At 35.4% G+C, this 21,750-nt stretch overlaps 1 protein-coding gene across 1 annotated transcript in view; it reads right to left on the bottom strand.

The window, feature by feature from the left end:
• Nucleotides 1–2,559: 2,559 nt before the first annotated feature.
• The window catches only part of LOC110200738 (vomeronasal type-2 receptor 26-like), a 107,196-nt gene continuing 88,005 nt past the window's right edge, over nucleotides 2,560–21,750 (bottom strand). Inside the window, 3 exon segments of the mRNA XM_078148883.1 lie at nucleotides 2,560–3,506; nucleotides 8,894–9,017; nucleotides 10,162–10,446. Coding sequence (XP_078005009.1) covers nucleotides 2,560–3,506; nucleotides 8,894–9,017; nucleotides 10,162–10,446 — 1,356 coding nt within the window.

A 21,750-nucleotide genomic window follows, 5' to 3' on the forward strand; every position in this document is an offset into this window, starting at 1 on the left:
ATTAATAAGCTCTAAGAAATGATGAGCAGAATGGTTTCAGACTACCCTAGGAAGACTATATGAAATGATGCGAACAAAAGTAAGCAGAACCAGTACACTGAACCCAGTAACAATAATAACAACAATGATAACAACAATTGGTTACCTATGCTAACCAATGCAATGATCAGACAAAATTGCTAAGAACTCATGATGATAAATGTTATCTAAATTCAGAGAGAGAGCTGAAGAACTCCAAGAATGGAGTGATCACATTATTTTTTAAATTTTTCTTGATTTGCCACATGATTATTATAAAAACAGTTTACATGACTTCACATATGTAATAATTATTATATTATTTGCCTTCTCAATAAGTAGGCAAGAAGCTTTAGGAGGTAAAACATTTGGAACACAAAGATTAAAAATAAATATTTTAAACAAATATATATATATACATATATATATTTACAAAAGAAATAAAATAAGCAATATGACATATTCCAAGATATTAAATTCAGGAAAATATGTTTTAAAGAGTGATGAAAAAACAATGAAAAACTATTGATGCATGACTACTTTCCCATTTTTATCATGTCTTATGAAAATCATCTCCTGATATACCTAGGAAATATTTTCTCAAAATATTAGGAGGGAGTGGCTTGTGAGAGATAGTGTCAGAAGCCCAAACTCTTCAAGGTTACTCCTAGAATGCAAAGAGGAGGAATAGTACTCATACCTTCGAAGCCCTAAGGTAACATGCCTGTGGGAGTGCCAGAGGAAGTCCTATGCAATAATCCTATGAAGTTTTGAAAGCCTGGATTTAAGACCTTTCTTGACATGTCCTGGTTATGTGCCACCGAGCAAGTCACTCAATCTATCATTAATAATAATAACTAGAATAATCATAACAACATGTAAATTGTGTCTATTATGTGCTGAGAATTTTGCTAACCACTTCACAGAGATCTCCTTTGATCCTCACAAGTTTAAGAAGTGGGGGCTATTATGATCCCCATTAATCCTCTAGTATCAATCAACCACTTAAACAATTGGTTTCTAGATAGGATATTTATTGAGAAGGTAGAACAATAATAGTGGATATAAAACATTCCCCCAAACTGGGGTCATCTCCTCTCTTGAGCACTCCAGCAGTCATACTCCCAAAGAACACGTGACCAGACTGTACCTTGTGAAAGCTGGATGTAAAAACTGTTTTTTTTTATTTTAATATAATTTTATTTTATTTTTTACCTTTGCAGAGTTCTCATAAAGTTCCCCTTACGTACAGTTCTCTTCCAGGCTCCCATGATCCATATCTACCATAAATATCTTTGTCAGGATGGATCACAATTCTTGAGGGTACAGCCCTCCTCGGGAGGCAGGCTTTCCACCTTAGTCTACAGGGCTTTCCCTTATCACTGACCACTAATCCTCTGGCAGATGCATCTACCTATAGGCTAGGGTTGCTTGCGGCACCTTTCTGATCACTCTTCTCGTTGTTGTTCATCCTACCCTGCTAGTAGAGGCCCAATCACATCACAAGGGGGATGTCTTGACTTGTGAGTGAATTGGATTTAAGTGACGCCAGGCTACGCAAAGTCAGCCTCATTTTCTCCTCCAGGTTCATTGAGGTCAGTGGAAAGACACAGGTCAAGATGACTATCATTGGGCCTGATGCCTGATATGTTTCCTAAACTATCTAGTGGCCTGAGCATCAAACTCCCATCTTCTTAGGTACTCAGGCCTGGGAAAGACTTTAATTTAGAAAGGCCAAGTTTACTCACTGCATCCTAGAGAATCACCAGTTATCTTGACTTATGTCTCACCAATGGCTTTCAATGACTCTGGAAGACAGAGTGAGGCTGACGACTTTGTGTAGCTCTTCCTCACTTAAAGCCAATTCACCCACAAGTAAAGGAATCACTCTCATGATATCATTAGTCCATGTCAAGACTGAGGGACAGACATAAGCAACGAAAATTATAAGGGAACAATGGGGCTTTGGCAAAAGTTTTCTACAATAGAACGTAACTCTAGAGTTACACAATTGGTGGAAAGGAATGGAAGGTATACTAAATTCTACACGTGATCATTAGTGATAAATCAACTTACTAAGCAAATAGACTGGGTCTTGAACATTTCCCAACAAAACTTCTCTCATGCGTATGTTAAATTCATCCAATATCATTTGATAAATGCAATGACAGATAAAACACAGATAAACAAATTGAGGAAATATTATAATTCTAACTTTGTAAATAAGAAATCAATGACTTATCATGCTGGATGAACTTATACAGGGTTAGAATTGGAAACTAGGCAATCCTATCTTTACTCCATTGGCTTTTTCTACTATTGTTTGAAATTATCATTCATATATTAAGTGTCTGTGACAGATAAATTATTTCAATACAACTGATATAATACTCTTTTTTCAGAAATCAAGTAATATGCTTTCCTTCGAAATGTTGCCAGAACCAAATGAAAAAAGAAAGAGATGATGATAAAAAGTAGAAGGTATATAAGCTAGATGCATTTGGGATATTTTGTGAAGACTATAAGAGCTCAGGAAGAACTTCAGTGTGATTTGTGAGGAAGAGATTGAGAACACATTACTCCTGATGGATTGGCTTTGTTTTTCAGTATCTCCAGGGTATTTGTGTCTGACCTCAGAAGGATCACATAGCACTTGGGAGCAAAGATGCAAGTGAGAATTCCAGCACTGGAGGCCAAGATGGAAAACACTTCCACGGCCACCATGGCCTTGCCTTTGGTGCTCTGATATGTGGGCAGGAAGGCTATCCAGACACTGCAGAACACAAGCATGCTGAATGTCAGGAACTTGGCTTCATTGAAAGTATCTGGCAGATTCCTGGCCAGGAAAGCCATGGTGAAGCTCCCTAAGGCCAGCAAGGCCACATAGCCCAGGACACAATGGAAGGTAAGAATGGAACCTTCATTACATTGAATGACAATGAAGCCAGGTTCAGAGTGTATGTCCATCTCCAGGAATGGGGGATAGGTCCCAAGCCAGATGCCACAGAGACACATTTGGATTAGAGTACAGATAACAATGAGAGAATAAGATGCTGTGGAGCCCAGCCACCTCCTGAGCTTGCTGCCTGGCTTTGTGGCCTTGAAGGCCAGAACCACAGTGATGGTTTTAGCTAAAATGGAGGCAATGGCCACTGTAAACACAACTGCAAATGTGGTTTGTCACAAGAGACAAGTGGTGGTGTTAGGAAGGCCAAGGAAGAGAAAAGAGCAGAGGAAACAGAGGATGAGAGAGACCAGAAGTGTGTAGCTAAGACTGCGGTTATTGGCTTTGACTATGGGGGTGTATCTGTGCTTTATAAAGACTCCAAGGACCAGAGTGGTGAGGAAGAAGAAGCAGAGAGCTGCACAGGCCAGAGTCATTCCAAGAGGTTCTTCACAGGCCAGGAAGGTCATGGCCTTGTCAAGACACCTGTCCCTCTCCTTGCTTGAGTAGTGATCTTCAGGGCACTGCAGACATTGCTGTGCATCTGCAAACAAGCAAACAAACAAAAAAAGAATCTTACTATGGCCCATATGAAATCAGAGTTTTATATCTCTAATAAAGCAAAGTCTTAGTCATTCTATGTAGAACTCAGTCAGCCTCATTTTTTACTTCTTTGTAGTTAGAACAAGATATAAGTTTAATAAGATAAACACATATTTCTGCATATGAAGAAAATAATGCAGCAAAAGTAATTCTTCCTTATCATTTGTTTACTAAACAAAAAATTAAATTGCCTATAACCCCATTCCAATATTGAACCACCTATAATGAGCCCTAAGGGATTACTTTTGCATAATCCTACATTTTCACAATAGAAATGAGACAATCTCTTGTCATTTTTTTTCTTAGATCAAGTCCACATAATGATGAATTACATGAAAAAGACTTTTAATGTGTTTATTTTAAATCAATATTATAAGTATGAGCCTTCTGGGGTCTTTACGGTACCTGTTTCTGCCTATGGAAAACAAACATTGTTCAATTAATGTAACTCCCATAAAATTAATTTTTTTTTAAATTGGAAACAATATCTTGCACATATGACAATGGTTCTCTAGTTTCTACAGTTTAATGAAGATTTGAAACCTGTCTCCTTCATGTTTTCCACTCTTGTCTTTGGGATATAGCCCTAGAAGTGCTATGGCTGGGTCAGAGGGTATGCACATTTTTATAGCAAAAATATCCAAAATTTAAAAAAAAATCTAATAACATGCAGAAAAACACTTTGACAAAATAAAATGAACATTTATGCTGAAAATCCTACAACACAAATTTAAAGAACTTTTATATTATCACAAGAATACATTATAAAAAACCAAACAAATATTGCTTGCAAAGACATGTACTAGAATCTTTCCAAATAAGTACAGACATGAGGTGAGAATGACAATTCTACTTCTTATTAATTGTTATTGTTCCAGAAATGGCATTAAGAGCATTAAAGTGGGAGAAAGAAATTAAAATGTAAAGATAGGTAAAGATTAGGTAAAACTGGCTTTATTTTTGAATGATATGATGATTTACTTAGATAACACAGCAAAGATACTGAGAAAGAAAATAGAATCATCAAAGTAGGCTAGGTAAGATAAACTTTCAAAATCTGTATTTTTATTTAAGGAAAAATACAAGAGAATACAAGAGAAGAGGAAATTCTGTTCCCAATACCTACCAAGTACATAAAATATGAAACCATCTATCAAAGTATTCATAATTTTTGTGTTGACTCAACTATGAAGAGGTCTTTAAAAATAAATAACAGATTAAATAACTGGAGAAACATTCTGTGCTCATGGCTTTCCTGTTACAATATAATAAAAATGAAAATAATCCAGGATTTCCAAGAGGCAAAGGTAAGGAGTGATTACAGTACAGGAGTGGGGGAGAGCTAGTAAATGGAGGTGAAACCTGGTAGTAGATGAAAGAAGAACTGTCTGCGGAAGTAAAGTTTCAAGCTTCCGATCATGGCAGTTTATGAAGCGGTGCATACCAGTTACATAATGAATCAGGACCAAGTCTCCTTACCTTTGATCTTGGACAGCAAATACAGGGGAGAAAGATTTTTATTCAGTTTTGGCAAGCCAAGCTATGTTAAGTCAGGACTCTAACATATGCTGGAAAAAATCAGGGAAAGCTGTTACATTTAGATTTCAGAAATGTATTAGCCATGTGATCTTAAGCAAGTTATCTCTCTTTGCCTTAGTTTCCTGATCTATGAAGAGGAAAATAATAATGGCACACATCTCCCAGGATATTTGTGAGGATCAAAATGATATGATTGTGAAGTGCTTAACACAGTGAATGGCATATGGAAACCCTGGATTGTTTTATTTTTATTACATTATAACAGGAAAGCCAGGAGCATAGGATATTTCTCCAGTTGTTTAATCTGTTATTTATTTCTTTAAAGAGCTCCTCATAATTGAATCAACACAAAGATTATAGGTAGGCACTATATAAATGTTTATTACTATTATTACTTCTTTAATTGAATGTAATTACATTACAGATTTTTGATGCAATTTGCATAACATGCCAGAGGCAATGAAAAGATTGGCTAGCTAGGCAGTGTAGTGAATAGAATGCTGAGGCTGGAGTCAGTCATTTTCATGGGTTCAAATCTGGCCTCTGAGACTTACTGTCTGTGTGACCCTGGACAAGTCACTTAACTCTCATTCACTTCCTCATGTGTAAAGTGAGCTAGAGAAGAAAATGGCAAACCATCCCAGTGTCTTTGCCAAGAAAACCCAAAATGGGTCATAAAGAGTCAGACATGAATGGAAATAACAACAGAAACAACAATAAGATTAATGATTTTTTTATGTAGGATAATTTGAAAATGCATTTGGATGAATTGATATCACTTGACCACTAATTGGTCTTGTTTCCCATTCTCAATACATGATATTACATATGTTATTATTATATTTCTAAGCACTCATATTGTGAAATTTGGGAAATCAAAAGTACTGTTAGACAAAAATTTTATATAAATGATTTTTAAAACTATTTTACATGTAAGCGGAAAAAATAAAATTATATTAGGTGATAAAATAGATGAATCATTTATATACAAAAAAACCCAAATTATTTGGAACCAGAAAACAAAGCCCCCTTCTGAGCCACTGTGGGAATGTTGCTAATTCCAGAATTTCCAGGAGAAACTCTGTCCAGTGACCACAGGATTATGTGGGATGATTGAGACTTAAGATGATCTAACTAAATGCATATTGAGAATAGGTTACTAGGATAAAAGGAGACTTGATGCTATATAATATTAATGGTCATCATTATATTACTTTTGCCTTTTGTTTCACAGTATTTATGTTGGAAAAGTTTTCTTGGTTACCTTGGTGACATAAATCTGTTCCCTCAAAATTAGTCCATTGTGGAAGACATCTGAGTAGTTCTGAAAACTTTTGGTTCCACAAATTTGTTCCACAAAATAAAAAGATAGAACATCATCTCAGAGGGATTGTTGAGCAGCAACAGTAAACAAAAGTCAGGGTAGAGCCATTGTTATCCTAAGACAACTTAAGAAGAGCCCAGGAAAGACCAGACATCTGGGAGGCAGAGGTTCAGCCTGAGTGAAGTGTAAACCCCTCCACACCAACTCTGAGCAACTGGGGAAAAAACAATCTTTCATAACCAATCTTTCAGATAGGATGTAACTAGGCTGAAATATTGCTGTGGTATAGGACATGATGAGCTGTTTGATTGAGAAGAACATGGAAACACCTGGACTTACATAGGAAGATGCTCTCTACCTTCACAGCAAAGCATGACAAATGGAAATGTGCCTGCTATGATCATATACGTGTATGAGTATATATGTGCATGTTTATAGATATCTGTGTGTATGTATACACACACAGACACACACACAGACACACACATATATATCAGCTTAATTGTATCCTTCTTTAGGGTGGGGGGAAGTGAGGAGGAAAATTAAATAAAAAAGTGGACAGCAGAGGACAAAAGGGTAGCTGCAAGGAAGCAAAGAAAAGCTGTACATCTTTGAAATTCATGTTTTTTATTTCATATATTATAATCATATATTATAAATATAACATATTATATTTATTTTATATTGAATCCTCTCATGTTCTGCTGTTTGATTTTTTTCTCATTTTCTATTTAAGTTTAAAATAAATTTCAAAATTTCAAAAAAAAAGAAAGAAAAATTATAGAAAAAATTACTTAAGCTCAGAGCATATTACCTTCACTCCTGGTTATTCCCACTTAACATACATACATACATACATACATATATATATATATATATATACATATATACACGCATATACATACACATATACACACACATATGTCCATTGTGAGCCACCTAAGTACTTTTATCTGTAGCCTGAATCACATGATTCTGATTATGAATATATGAAAAAAAAAACTTATGGATTGGGCTCAGATAAATTCTCCACGGAGGGAATGGGCTGGCCTCTAGTCCCTAAATCAAAAAGGGAATTGAGGTATTTCAAGCAGCAAGAGGTTATGCCAGGTTGAGTGAACCACATTGACTCTACCTTGTGACTCAGTTCTGGAGCTAGCTCAGTTTCCTTTCTATTCAATTATGGGTCTGGTCAATTTCTCTAGTGAAAAGACGTTATTCAAGTATGGAAACCATGAGAAAAGCTGATTGCATTGTTTGAGCGTAGGCCTGCACGTCTGGGAAGTGGTACCACTTCTGCCTGCTTTTAGAGACCCTTGATGACAGACCGACTCTCTGCTGACAAGAAACCTGGTCAGATACATAGGTTTATACAAGGAATTGTCTCACAATTTTCCACCTCAAGCAATCCGTTTGTTTTATCTGAAAACTGGCCCCACACAGGTCATGAAGTTATTGTTTCCACATTCCCTTGATAGTTTACAGGCATCTGGGGGGAGTGGGCCACCACTTTTTCTGATTCCAGGGAATTATACCTGTTTGCCTTCCATCTCCCAACTTGGAAAGTCCCTAATCTTTCCACAAATTGGAAATCAGATTACCAAATTGTGTAGCCTGTAACTAAACAGGTTAACTGCTTTCTTTTAATTAATTATTTTTTCTGATTAATTTTTTAACATATAAAAATTTGTCTCCCCCTGTTTTGGGGGTCCAGTGTCAAAGCTGCAAAGGCCTGGTCCCAATTTGTTATGTAATTGGCATCATGCATTCCTTAATATTTCACTGTGATCAGAAGTTTGAACCTTTGTTTTTCTCAGTCATTTCATCTTTTATCTGGCTCAAAATAGGATGTTACACAGTGCAGTATGAGTGGATCTGAGAGTATGTTAAGCGGAATCTTGTGTAAAACTGGACTGGTCATGATAAGAGGTGATGTTTCATTTTAAAAGTAATAGGGAACCACTGGAATTCATTGAGCAGGAAATTGATAAAACTTGTGCTTGTAGAATTTCAGTTTGGTGGTTTTGTGTACTATGAAAAGGTAGGACAGAGACTGGAGGCAGAGAGACAAATGGGAGACTAGTGCAAAAGTCCAAGTGAAGAACTGAACAAAGTCTCTTATCTCATTAGAGAGGAAAAGAGAAGATGCATCCAGGAAATGGAGAGGGGGTTCCACTAAAAAGCTGTAGCAATTTATTGAATAGGAACCTTTACCCCCACCAGAAAGAAGGTAATTTCTTCTGGGCTAAAACTAAGGCTTTCAGTATGCCCTCTTTCGGTGTATAATATTTTGATATTACCTACGAAGAGTAGAGTACATGGACATTGAATAAAGTTGATTAAGTTCAGTATAATTGAAACTTAAAAAAATATTATTTTGGTAAGTAAAAGTTGCTTCAGGTTAAGATTTAAAAAATACTATGTTTATTACTTCAGGAATTTATCTTTTATCTTTAAAAAGCCACCTGTCTGGTTGGAAATCTGCCCTTCAGGGCATAGGATGCAATCAAAGCAGCAGATGGGCTGGCCTTCACGGACTGTCTTCTTGAATCCAGGGCCACAGCTCAGACTGCACATGGAAGCTGGAGTCTGGGTTACCACCAGAGAAAGGGAGAAAACATCACATTAAGAATGATTGCTAGAAGATAGATGCAATGAGGTGATAATGATTGCCAACCTCTCCTTTGGAAGGCAATTAGAATAAAATATTTGTAACTCTGCAGAGCAAGGATGAGAAATTTCTCAATAGAGAATTTCTTCCTATATTTCCCTCTTCTGTGCCAGATAATCTGTCCCCTGAGGGATGAACTGAACAGATTTTTTAATAGGCACAATCTCCTTGATTTTTTTTAACACTAATCTATTACTTACACATTTCTCTTCAAGTACCTGATAGCAGTATATCTCTAAAATGCACTTCTTTTTTTTCTACAGGTAATCCTGAAATGATTCAGTGACCTCTTGAGAGGAAATAGTTCCTTATCTTTTCCCCAAAACAAACCCTATTCTTTGTGTTTTACTAAAGCATTCTGAATTTTTCAGGGATTCATGAATTTAGAGAGTTTAGAATGCAAACTTTACACTATAATGAACAGTTCAGCTTGATTGGATCTAATTAAGAATCAGATGAATTGATGCTGACCTCATTTTTAGATTGACATATGGAGCTTCCACTGGGGACTACTGCAGGGAGTGGGGGTGGGATTTATAAAAACACACAGGTAAATGAAATTGTGAAGATACATACTCTTGACATTGACAGAGGACATACCCAATACATTTAAATTAAACATTTCTAAAATTACTGATGATTCTTGTCATGAACGTAAACTCAGGATAAAATAGGTATGTAGTTGCAGGATTCCAGATATTGAGAAGCTTTTGGTACAATAGGTCTCTTTGAGGGGAAAAATTCTCCACTTTCCACTATATTGTTTTTTTTTTAAACTTCCTCACTTGATCTGATACATTTCAAAACTTTTGCTGTATGGAAAATTGAGATCATTATGTTACTTAGCCAGAAAGAAATGAAGGTATTACTGAGAGAAGAAAATCAGATAAATTAAAGTTCTGTCTAACTCAGAGCAAAAGAGAAGAGTAATTGAATGCTACCATGCTGTTACAGTCATATCCAATGTTGTTGGAGAATTTCACAGGGCCAATGAAGAAACAACAATGTTCAGGCCTCTCTTACGCTAATTCACAGAGCTCATATTATTCACTGGTTCCTTACCTGAGAGAAATCTTCAGGCCATTCAATATCTGCTTCATTAATGCTGAATCCCTGACTGTGAGGGGTCACTTCACCCACTTTCACCAGTGTCTCAGTCTGATCAGGGAAGAACTTAAAATTCAGGATATCATATGTCTCAGCAGCCATCCTGGCTTTATCTCCACATGACCCATCACCGCCACTATTGACAGGATTGCTGCACTTCAGGAAGTGGTGGAGATGAAGGCAAGGTAAGGAATTTCTTAATTATTTGGGAAAGAATATGTGCCCATGTCCCAGGCTTAACTATCAACAAAACAAAAAATAGCCTCTGAATTTGGAGCTTCCAAAAGTTGTCATTCTCTTTTTTCATATATTTTTTTTTAAATTTAGCTCTTCTCAGGACTCTGTACTCTTTTTCTCCTTTTTCCTAGGAAATGGACAACAGAAGAATAACAAAGCCAGTAAACAATCACATGTTACAGATATTGAAGTTACCTCAAAAAGCCATTTAATCTTCCCTTCACCAATTCCTGTACTTCTTCTAAATAACTCTGACTTTTTTAAAAATTCTGAGGTCTTTTGTTAAAACCTGTGGTAGGATGGGAGGAAATTAAGTAAAGGTGGGGGGACTAGCAGAATAAAAGGCTGATTTGGGTAGGTGGTAGATAGAAACAAAACACTTTCAAGGAGGGAAACAGAGAAAAAAAATGGAGGAAAAACAGGAGGGAAAATAGCATGGAGGGAAACACACACAAATTATAACTGTTAATGTGAATGGGATAAGCTTTCCTATACAATAGAAGCAGATAAAGAGTGGATCAAAACCCAGAATCCTACAATATGATATTTATAAGAAATACACATAAACAAAGAGATACACACAGAGTAATGATGAGAGGCTGGAGTAGAATATCTTATTCTTCACCTGAAGGAAAAAAAAGGAGAGGTAGCAATCCTGATCTCACATAAACCAAAGCAAAAATAGACCCAATTAAAAGAGATAAGGAAGGAAACTACATCTTATTAAAAGGTACCATAGACAATGAAGTAATATCAATACTAAAAATATATGCACCAAGTGGTTTAGCATCCAAATTCTTTTTTTCATTCAAATTCTTCTTTTTTTACTTTTTAAAATTTATTTATATTTAGTTTTCAGCATTCACTTCCATGAATTTTGAGTTCCAAATTTTCTCCCCATCTCATCCCACCCTCCACTCCTAGATGGCATGCATTCTGAACACCCCTTCCACTAATCTGCCCTCCCTTCTATCTCTCCCCTCCTTCTCTTATCCCCTTCACCTTCTATTTTCCTGTAGGACAGGATAGATTTCTATACCTCATTTCCCGAATTTCTTATTTCCCATTTGCATGTGAAAACAATTTAAACATTTTTTTTGTAAAACTTTGGGTTCCATATTTTCTCCCTTCCTCCCTCCCCACCCATCCTCACTGAAAGGGCAAGCAACTTGATACAGATTGTACATGTGTAGTCATGCAAAACACTTCCATTCTGGTGATGTTGTGAAAAGCTAAGTATATTTCCCTTCATCCTATACCGCCCCCCCCATTTATTCTATTCTTTCTTTTGACCCTGTCCTTCCCTAGAAGTATTTGCTTCTGATTATCCCCTTCCCTCTATCATCCTCCTGCTCTCTTGTCCTCTTCCCCCCACTATTTTCCTGTAGGGTAAGATAGATTTCCACAACAAATTGAATGTGTATGTTATATCCTCCTTAAGCCAAATCTTATGAAAAAAACATTCACTCATTCCCTCTCACCTTCCCCTGTTTCCCTTCAACTGTAAAAGCCTTTTCTTATCTGTTTTATGTGAGACAATTAACCCCCATGCTACCTCTCCCTTTCTTCTTCTCCAAGTATAATCCTCTCTCACCCTTTAATTTTATTCTCCGGATATCAGCTCTTCATCTTCAATTCACCCTGTGCCCTCAATCTATATAATGTATATACATACATACATACATACATACACACACATAGACATACATATATATTATATAACATTATATACATATATATACATATATGTATGTATGTATGTATGTATGTATAAATATAAAATATTTCCCCTCCAACTACCCTAATACTGAGAAAGGTCTCATGAGTTACAAATATCATCTTTCCATGCAGGAATGTAAAGAGTTCGACCATAATAAGTCTCTTGAGGTTTCTCTTTCCTGTTTACCTCTTCATATTTCACTTGAGTCTTGTATTTGAAAATCAAATTTTCTTGTCAACTCTGGTTTTTCCATCAAGAATGCTTGAAACTTCCCTATTTCACTGAAGGACCATTTTTTTCCCCTGAAGGATTATATTTCATTTTGCTGGGTAGGTGATTTTTGGTTATAATCCTATCTCCTTTGCCCTCCAGAATATTATATTCCATACCCTCAGACCCTTAATGTAGAAGCTATTAAACATTGAGTTATCCTGATTGCATTTACACAATATTTTAATTGTTTCTTTCTGGCTGCTTGCAATATTTTCTCCTTGACTGGGGAACTCTAGAATTTGGCTACAATATTCCTAGGAGTTTTCCTTTGGGGATCTCTTTCAGGAGGTGATCAGTGAATTCTTTCCATTTGTATTTTGTGCTCTGGTTCTAAAATACTGGGGCAGTTTTCCTTGATAATTTCTTGAAAGATGATAACTAGGCTCTTTTTTTTGGAACATGGCTTTCAGATAGTCCAATAATTTTTAAATTCTCTCTCCTGGATCTATTTTCCAGATGAGTTGTTTTTTCTTTTTTTTTTTTTAATTCATTTATTTTGAATTATCAACAATTACTTTTGAGTTTAAAATTTTTCTCCCACTCCCTCCCCACCATGCTCCCCCAAACAGTGCACAATCTAACGTAGGTTATACATATACATTCCTATTAAACATATTTTCACATTAGCGATGCTGTAAATAAGAATTAGAACTAATATAGAGGAACCACCAGAAAGAAGAAACAAAACTCAACGGAGAAAAAAACAGCAAATACTATGCTTTGATCTGCATTCAAACTCCATAGTTCTTTCTTTGAATATGGATTGCAATTTCCATCACGAGGCCTTTGGAGATGTCTTAGATCCTTGTATTGCTGGGAAGGGTTAAGTGCATCAACATTAGTCATCACACAATGTGGCCGTTATTGTGTACAAGGTTCTCTTGTTTCTGCTCACTTCTCTCAGCATCAGATGATACAAGTCTTTCTTGGTTTTTCTGAAGTCAGCTTGTTAATCATTTCCTATGGCGCAATCAAATTCCATTACATTCATATACCACAACTTGTTCATCCATTCCCCAATTGATGGGCATCTCTCAATTTCCAATTCTTTGCCACCACAAAAAGAACTGTTATAATTTTTTTTTAACATGTGGGTCCTTTTCCCATTTGTATGATCCTCTGGGATATAGCCCTAGAAGTGCTATTTCAAAGTCAAAGGGTATGCACATTTTGATAGCCCTTTGGACATAGTTCCAAATTGCCCTCCAAAATGATTAGATCATTCCACAATTCCACCAAAAATGCATTAGTGTTCCAATTTTCCCACATCTTCTCCAATACTTATCATTTTCTTGTTTTGTCATGTTGGCCAATCTGATAGGTGTGGTGTGGTACCTCAGAGTTGTTTTGATTTGCATTTCTCTAATCAATAGTGATTTAGAGTATTTTTTCATATGACTATATTAAATGGCTCTAATTTCTTCATCTGAGAACTGCCTGTTCATATCCTTTGACCATTTATCAATTGGGGAATGACCTGTATTCTTGTAAATTTGACTCAATTCTCTATATATTTTACAAATGAGGCCCTTATCAGAGAGACTGCTTGTAAAAATTCTTTCCCAGTTTTCTACTTTCCTACTTCTCTTGGCTTCATTGGCTTTGTTTGTGCAAAACCTTTTCAATTTAATGTAATCAAAGTTATCCATTTTGCTTTTTGTAATGTTCTATTTCTCCTGTTTGGTCATGAATTCTTTTGTTCTCCATAAATCTGATAGGTAAACTATTCCTTGCTCTCCCAGTTTGCTTTCAGTATCCGCCTTTATATCTAAATCATGAGCCCATTTTGACTTTATTTTGGTATATGGTGTGAGATTTTGATCTATGCCTAGATTCTGCCACACTCTTTTCCAGTTTTCCCAGAAGTTTTTGTGGAAAAAGTGGGTTCTTATCCCAGAAGCTGGGGTCCTTGGGTTTATCAAATAATGCATTACTATAGTCATTGACTACTATGTCTTGCATACTTAACCTATTCCACTGATCCACCATTCTGTTTCTTAGCCAGTAACAAGCAGTTTTGATGATTGCTGCTTTATAATATAATTTAAGACTTGGAATGGCTAGGCCACCTTCCCCTGCATTTCCCTTCATTAGTTGCCTTGATATTCTGGACCTTTTTTTTCCCAAATGAATTTTGTTATTATTTTTTCTAGCTGTATAAAATAATTTAGGTAGTTTGATTGGTATGCCATTGAATAAGTAATTTGGTTAGGAAGAATTGTCATTTTTGTTATATTAGCTTGGCCTATCCATAAGCAACTGATGTTTTTTCCAAATATTTAGATCTGACTTCATTTGTGTGAAACGTGTTTTGCAATTTTGCTCATATCGTTTCTGGGTTTCTTTCTGTAAGTAGACTCCTAAATATTTTACAATGTCTACAATAAGTTTAAATGGAATTTCTCTTTCTATCTCTTGCTATTGGGCTTTGTTGGTAATATATAGAAATGCTGATGATTAATGTGGGTTTGTTTTATTGCCTGCAACTTTGCTAAAGTTGTTTATTATTTCAAGTAGTTTTTTACTTGATTCTCTAGGATTTTGTAAGCATATCATCGTGTCATCTGCAAAAAGTGAGAGTTTTGTTTCTTCTTTGTGTATTCTAAAACTTTCCATTTTTTTCTTCTCTTGTTGCTAAAGCTAACATTTCCAGTACGATATTGAACAACATGGACCTTCTCATTTAACCCCCAATCTCATTGGAAATGTTTCCAGCTTGTCCTCATTACATATGATGCTTGCTGAAGGTTTTAGGTAGATGCTATTTATTATTTTAAGAAAGAGTATTCATTCCCATGCTTTCTAGTGTTTTTAATAGGAATGGGTGTTGTATTTTGTGAAAAGATTTTTCTACATCTTTTGAGATGATCTTGTGTTTTCTTTTAGTTTTGGTGTTGATATGATCAATTGTGCTGATAGTTTTCCTAATATTCAAACAGCCCTGCATTCCTGGTATAAATCCTACCTGGTCATGGTGTATTATTCTTCTGATAAGTTGCTTTAACATATTTGCTAATATTTTATTTGATTTTTTTCATCTATATTCATTAGAGAAACTGGTCTATTATTTCCTTTCTCTTTTTTTGACTCTTCTCAGTTTAGGTATCAGCATCATATTTGTATCATAAAAAGAATTTGATAAGACTCCTCCTTCACCTATTTTCCCAATTAATCTATATAAGTATTGAAACTAATTGTTTTTTAAGTGTTTGATAGAATTTGCTTGTAAATCCATCTGGTCCTAGGTATTTTTTCCGAGGGAGTTCATCAACGCCTTGTTCAATTTCTTTTTCTGAGAAGGGGTTAAGTATTTTATGATTTCTTGGTGTCTTAGAACATCATCAGCATATCTTTCCCTAATTATTGTTTTCAAGGACTTATTTTCTTTCTTAAGCTTTAGATTATCTATTTAAACAGCTGCTTAAAAAGCTGTTGAAAAATACAGCACCCATTCATTTGTAGAACATGGGAATGAATGGAGCTTTCCTTCAAATGATAAATAGTGTCTATATAAAACCATCATCAAGCATTATCTGTAATGGAAATAATCTAGAAGCCTTCCCAATAACATCAGGAGTGAAGCAGGCATGCTGATTGTCACTATTATTGTTTAATACGGTGCTAGAAATGATAGCTATAGCAATAAGAAAAGAAAAAAATGAAGGAATGAAAATTGAGAAGGAGAAAACAAGACTGTCATTCAGATAAATGATAGAGAATTTTCTCTTTGCAGAGAGAATCCTACAAAATCCACTAAAAAGCTACTTGGAATAATTAACAACTTTAACAAAGTTATAGGATATAAATTAAACCCACACAAATCATCAGGATCTCTATATATTTATAACAAATCCCAGCAGCAAAAGGATAGAAAAAGAAATTCCATTAAAAATAACTGTACATAACATAAAATACTTGGGAGTCTACCTGCCAAGACAAACTCAGAAACTTTGTGAACACAATTATACAATACCTTTCACACAAATAAAGTCAAATCTAAAATATATGGAAAAAATATCAATTGCTCATGAGTAGGCCCAGCCAATAAAATAAAAATGAGAAATCTACCTAAATTAATTTAAATATTGTCTTATTCCAGTTAAAGTATGAAAAAACAGCATTTTATAAAGAAAGAAAAAAATAACAACAAAATTCATCTGGAAGAACAAGAAGTCAAGAATATCAATGTAATTTATGAAAAAAAAATCAAGAGAGTTGGCCTAGCCATACTAGATCTCAAACTATATTATAAGGTGGTAATAATCAAAACTATCTGGTACTGGCCAAGAAACAGAGTGGACTAGATATGGTACACAGTAGTAAAAACCCAAAGATTCCAGGTTCTGGGCTTAGAACTCACTATTTGACAAAAAAATGCTGAGAAGAGTAAAAAACAATATGGCAGACACTATCTACAGAGCAACATCTCAAGCCCTATACCATGATAAGGTCAAAATAGGTACATTATTTAAATATGATGGGTGATAACCTAAGAAAATTAGGGGAGCAAGGAATAGTTTACCTGCCATATTTTTGGAGAAGCAAAAAATCTACAACCAAACAATATTTAGAGAGCATTATGAAATGTGAAATTGATCATTTTAATTACATTAAATTAAAAAGATTTTGCACAAACCAAACCAGTACAACCAAGATTCAGAGGAAAGCATAAAGTTAGGAAACAATTTTTGCACCAAGTGTCTCTGATAAAGGCATCATTTCTCAATTATATAGAGAACTGAGTCAAGTTTATAAGAATACAAGAAATAGTTAAAGGATATACAAGGCACTTCTGAGATGAAGAAATCAAAGCTATTTATAGTCATATGAAAAAAATGCTTTAAATCACTATTAGAGAAATGAAAATGAAAACGACTCAAAGGTAGAACCTCCTACCTATAGATTTTCTAATATGACAGAAAAGGAAAATGATGAAGGTTGGAGAGAAGCTGGAAAATTGGGGCTAGTGCATAGTTTGTGGAGTTACAAACTGATCCAAACGTTCTGGAGAGCTGTTCAGAACAATGCCCAAAGGGCAATCAAATTGAGCATATAGTTTGATGCAGCAATACCTCTCCTACGTTTGTATCCCAAAGAGCTCACAGAAAAGGAAAAAAGACATCCATGCACAAAAAATATTTATAGCATCTCTTTTTATTGAAGCAAAGAAGTGGAAATTTAGGGGATGCTACTCAATTGAGGAATGGCTAAACAACTTATGGTATATGAATATAATGGAATACTATTGTGATGTGAGAAATGACAGGCAGGAGAATTTCAGAAAAAACCTGGAAATGATTATATGAACTGATAGGAAGTGAAGTCAGCAGAGCAAAGAGATCATTGTACATAGTATCAGCAACATTTTTTTTTCAAGGTGGAAAGCAAAGGTTACCTTTATTACAATCTCGAGAGATGGCTGTCTGCTCCTTTGATACACATGGAGAGAGAGAGAGACCAAGTAACAGGGGCCGCCTCCAATACAGTCTATATAGTATTGGTATTAATTGTTCTTTAAATGTTTGATAGAATTCGCATGTAAATCCATCTGGCCCTGGAGATTTTTTCCTAGGGAGTTCATAAACGGTTTGTTCAATTTCTCTTTCTGAGATGGGGTTATTTAAGTATTTTACTTCCTCTTCGGTTAATCTGGGCAATTTATATTTTTGTAAATATGTATCCATTTCACTAAGATTGTCAAATTTGTTGGTATATAGTTGGGCAAAATAATTCCTAATTATTGTTTTAATTTCCTCTTCCTTGGTGGTAGCTTTGCCCTTTTCATTCTTGATACTAGTAATTTGGTTTTCTTGTTTCTTTTTTTAAATTAAATTAACCAAAGTTTTATCTATTTTATTGGTTTTTTCATAAAACCAGCTCTTAGTTTTATTTATTAGTTCAATATTTTTCTTAATTTCAATTTTATTAATTTTTCCTTTGGTTTTCAATATTTCTAATTTGGTGTTTAGTTGAGGATTTTTAATTTGTTCTTTTTCTAGTTTTTTTAGTTGTATGCCCAATTCATTAATCTCCTCTTTTTCTATTTTATTTATGTAAGCATTTAGAGATATAAAACTTCCCCTAAGAACTGCTTTCACTGCATCCCATAAGTTTTGGTATGTTGTCTCATTATTGTCATTCTCTTGAATGAAATTATTGATTGTTTCTATGATTTGTTGTTTGACCCAATCATTTTTTAGGATTAAATTATTTAGTTTCCAATTATTTTTTAGTCTATCTTTCCATGGCCCTTTATTACATATAATTTTATTGCATCATGATCTGAAAAGGATGCATTTAATATTTCTGCCTTTCTGCATTGGATTGTGAGGTTTTTATGCCCTAGTACATGGTCAATTTTTGTGTATGTGCCATGTACTGATGAGAAAAAGTATATTCCTTTCTATCCCCATTCAGTTTTCTCCAGAGGTCTATCATACCTAACTTTTCTAATGTTCTATTCACCTCCTTAACTTCTTTCTTGTTTATTTTGTGGTTAGACTTATCTAGTGCTGAGAGGGGGAGGTTCAGGTCACCCAGTAGTATGGTTTTGCTGTCTATTTCTTCCTATAACTCCCTGAACTTCTCCTCTAAGAATCTGGATGCTATACCATTTGGTGCATAAATGTTTAGTAATGATATTACTTCATTGTCTATGGTGCCTTTTAGCAGGATGTAGTTTCCTTTCTTATCTCTTTTGATTAGATCTACTTTTGCTTTTGCTTTGTCTGAGATCAGGATTGTTACCCCTGCTTTTTTTACTTCAGCTAACGCATGATATATTCTGCTCCAGCATTTTACCTTTACCCTGTATGTGTCACTCTTTTTCAAATGTGTTTCCTGTAAACAACATATTGTAGGATTATGGTTTTTAATCCATTCTGCAATCCATTTCCGTTTTATGGGAGAGTTCATCCCATTCACATTCACAGTTATGATTACTTGTGTCTTTTTCTCCATCCTGTTTTCCCCCTATTTATGCTTTTCTTTCTCCTTTTTCCTTTCCCCCCTTCACTAATGTTTTGCTTTTGACCATCTCCTCCTTCAGTCCCTCCCCCATTTTATTATCCCTTTCCCTTTTCTTCCCCTTTACTCTTACTGCTTTTTCCCTCCCTTCTTCCACCCCTCCCTTTTCTTTCTCCCCTTCCTTTTCTTTCCCGTTTTCCCTCCTACTGCCTATAGGGCAAGTTAGTTTTCTATAACTAACTGATTATGTTATGCCGTTCTTGAGCCAAATCTGATGAGAGTAAGGTTCAAACAGTGCTACCCCACTCCCTTCTGTCCCTCTGTTGTAATAGGACTTCATGCCTTTTCCTGTAATGTAATTTACCCTTGTCTGCTTCCTCCTTTCTCAGTACATTTTCTAAGATCAGATTGATCCTCTTACTTGATCCTCATAATTGGATCCATTTAACCCACTTGATTAGATTTGTTTTATCATTACAACAAAGTCAACTAATATCCACCCTCTTTGTGTATACTCCTTTAACATGGTGTAATAACAATACAGTTCTCAAGGGTTGCAAGTCTCATATTCCCTTGTAGGGGTTTAAGCAGACCCCCCCCATTAACAACATATTATATCTTTATGTCCCATTTACCTTTTTAAGTCCTTCTTGAGTCTTGTACTTGTAGATCAAATTTTATGTTGAGCTCTGGTCTTTTTATCAGGAAAGTTTGGAAATCTCCTATTTCGTTGAATATCCACCTCCTCCCTTGAAAAATGATGCTCATTTTTGCTGGGTAATTGATCCTTGGCTGCATTCCAGACTCCTTTGCTTTATGGAATATCATGTTCCACGCCCTACAGTCTTTTAATGTAGAAGCTGTAAGGTCCTGTGTAATCCTGACTGTACTTTCATGATATTTAAATTGTTTCTTTTTGGCTGAAGAATGAGTGATTTAAAGAATGTCATAGAAAGAGTAAATAATTTTATCAAATGATAATAAAACAACATACTAAAATTTATGGGATGCAGCAAATCAGTAATCAGATGAAAATTTCTCTAAATGTTTACATCAATAAAAGGGAGAAATAAGTCATTCCCCAACTGATAAATGGTCAAAGGATATGAACAGGCAGTTCTCAGATGAAGAAATTAAAGCCATCTATAGTCATAAGAAAAAATGCTCTAAATCACTATTGATTAGAGAAATGCAAATCAAAACAACTCTGAAGTACCACATAATACCTATCAGACTGGCCAACATGACATAACAGGAAAATGATAAATCTTGGAAAAGATGTGGGAAAATTGGAGCACTAATTGGTGAAGTTGTGAAATGATCCAACCATTTTGGAAAGCAATTTGGAACTATGCTCAAAGGGCTATAAAAATGTGATATCCTTTGACCCAGCAATAGCACTTCTAAGGATGTATCCCAAAGAGATCAAATAAATGGGAAAAGGACCCACATGTACAAAAATATTTATAGCAGCTCTTTCTGTGGTGGCAAAGAATTGGAAATTGAAGGAATGCCCACCAATTGGGGAAAGGCTGAACAAGTTGTGGTATATGAATGCAATGAAATAATATTGTGGTATAAGAAATGATGAGCAGGTGGACTTCAGAAAAAACCTGGAAATACTTGTATGGGCTGATGCTGAGTGAAGTGAGCAGAACCGGGAGAACATTGTACATACCAACAACTATGTTGTGTGGTGACTATTAGATTTCATATCTCTTTCCTCATTTGGCCAATTGTGTTTTTTAGGGACTTGTTTTCTTCAGTGTACTTTCCTTCCAGTTGGCCAACTGTATTTTGTAAAGATTCTTCTACCTCTCTCATTTGATTTTTTAAATCCTTCTTGAGCTCTTCTAAGAAGGCTTTTTGGGTTTCAGACCAGTTCATATTCCCTTTTCAGGTTCCAGATGTGGGTTTGTTGACAATGTTGTCTTCTTCAAAATTTCTCCCTTGATCTTCACTGTTCTCATTATATGAATCTACAGTACGTTCTTTTTTACTCACGATGTTTGCTTATTTCCTGGTCTTTAAAGAGATTGAGCTCTCCTCCTGGGGAGTAGAGGGCACTAACCCAAGCTTCTTGTATTGGGAGCCTTGGGCCTGGTCACTGGCTTTGTGTGCTGGGGTCTCTGATGGTGGCAATTGGAGGCTGTAGGGTTCTGGCAGCTCTCCTTGTATTGGGCTGGAATCAGCAACACTGGAACTCCAGGGATAGGATTGGGTAGTCTGGCTCCTGGATGTTGCCTGCTTTTCCTTTCCTTTTGCTTTCTTCAGCTCCTTTCAGATGGATGTTGAAGGGTGTTTATCCGTGTGGGGGCCTTTGTAGTGCTGTTTCTCTTAGTTTTGCT

This window comes from Phascolarctos cinereus, unplaced genomic scaffold (assembly GCF_003287225.1).
Source record: "Phascolarctos cinereus isolate Bilbo 61053 unplaced genomic scaffold, phaCin_HiC Scaffold_9;HRSCAF=440, whole genome shotgun sequence".
Taxonomy (NCBI): Eukaryota; Metazoa; Chordata; class Mammalia; order Diprotodontia; family Phascolarctidae; genus Phascolarctos; species Phascolarctos cinereus.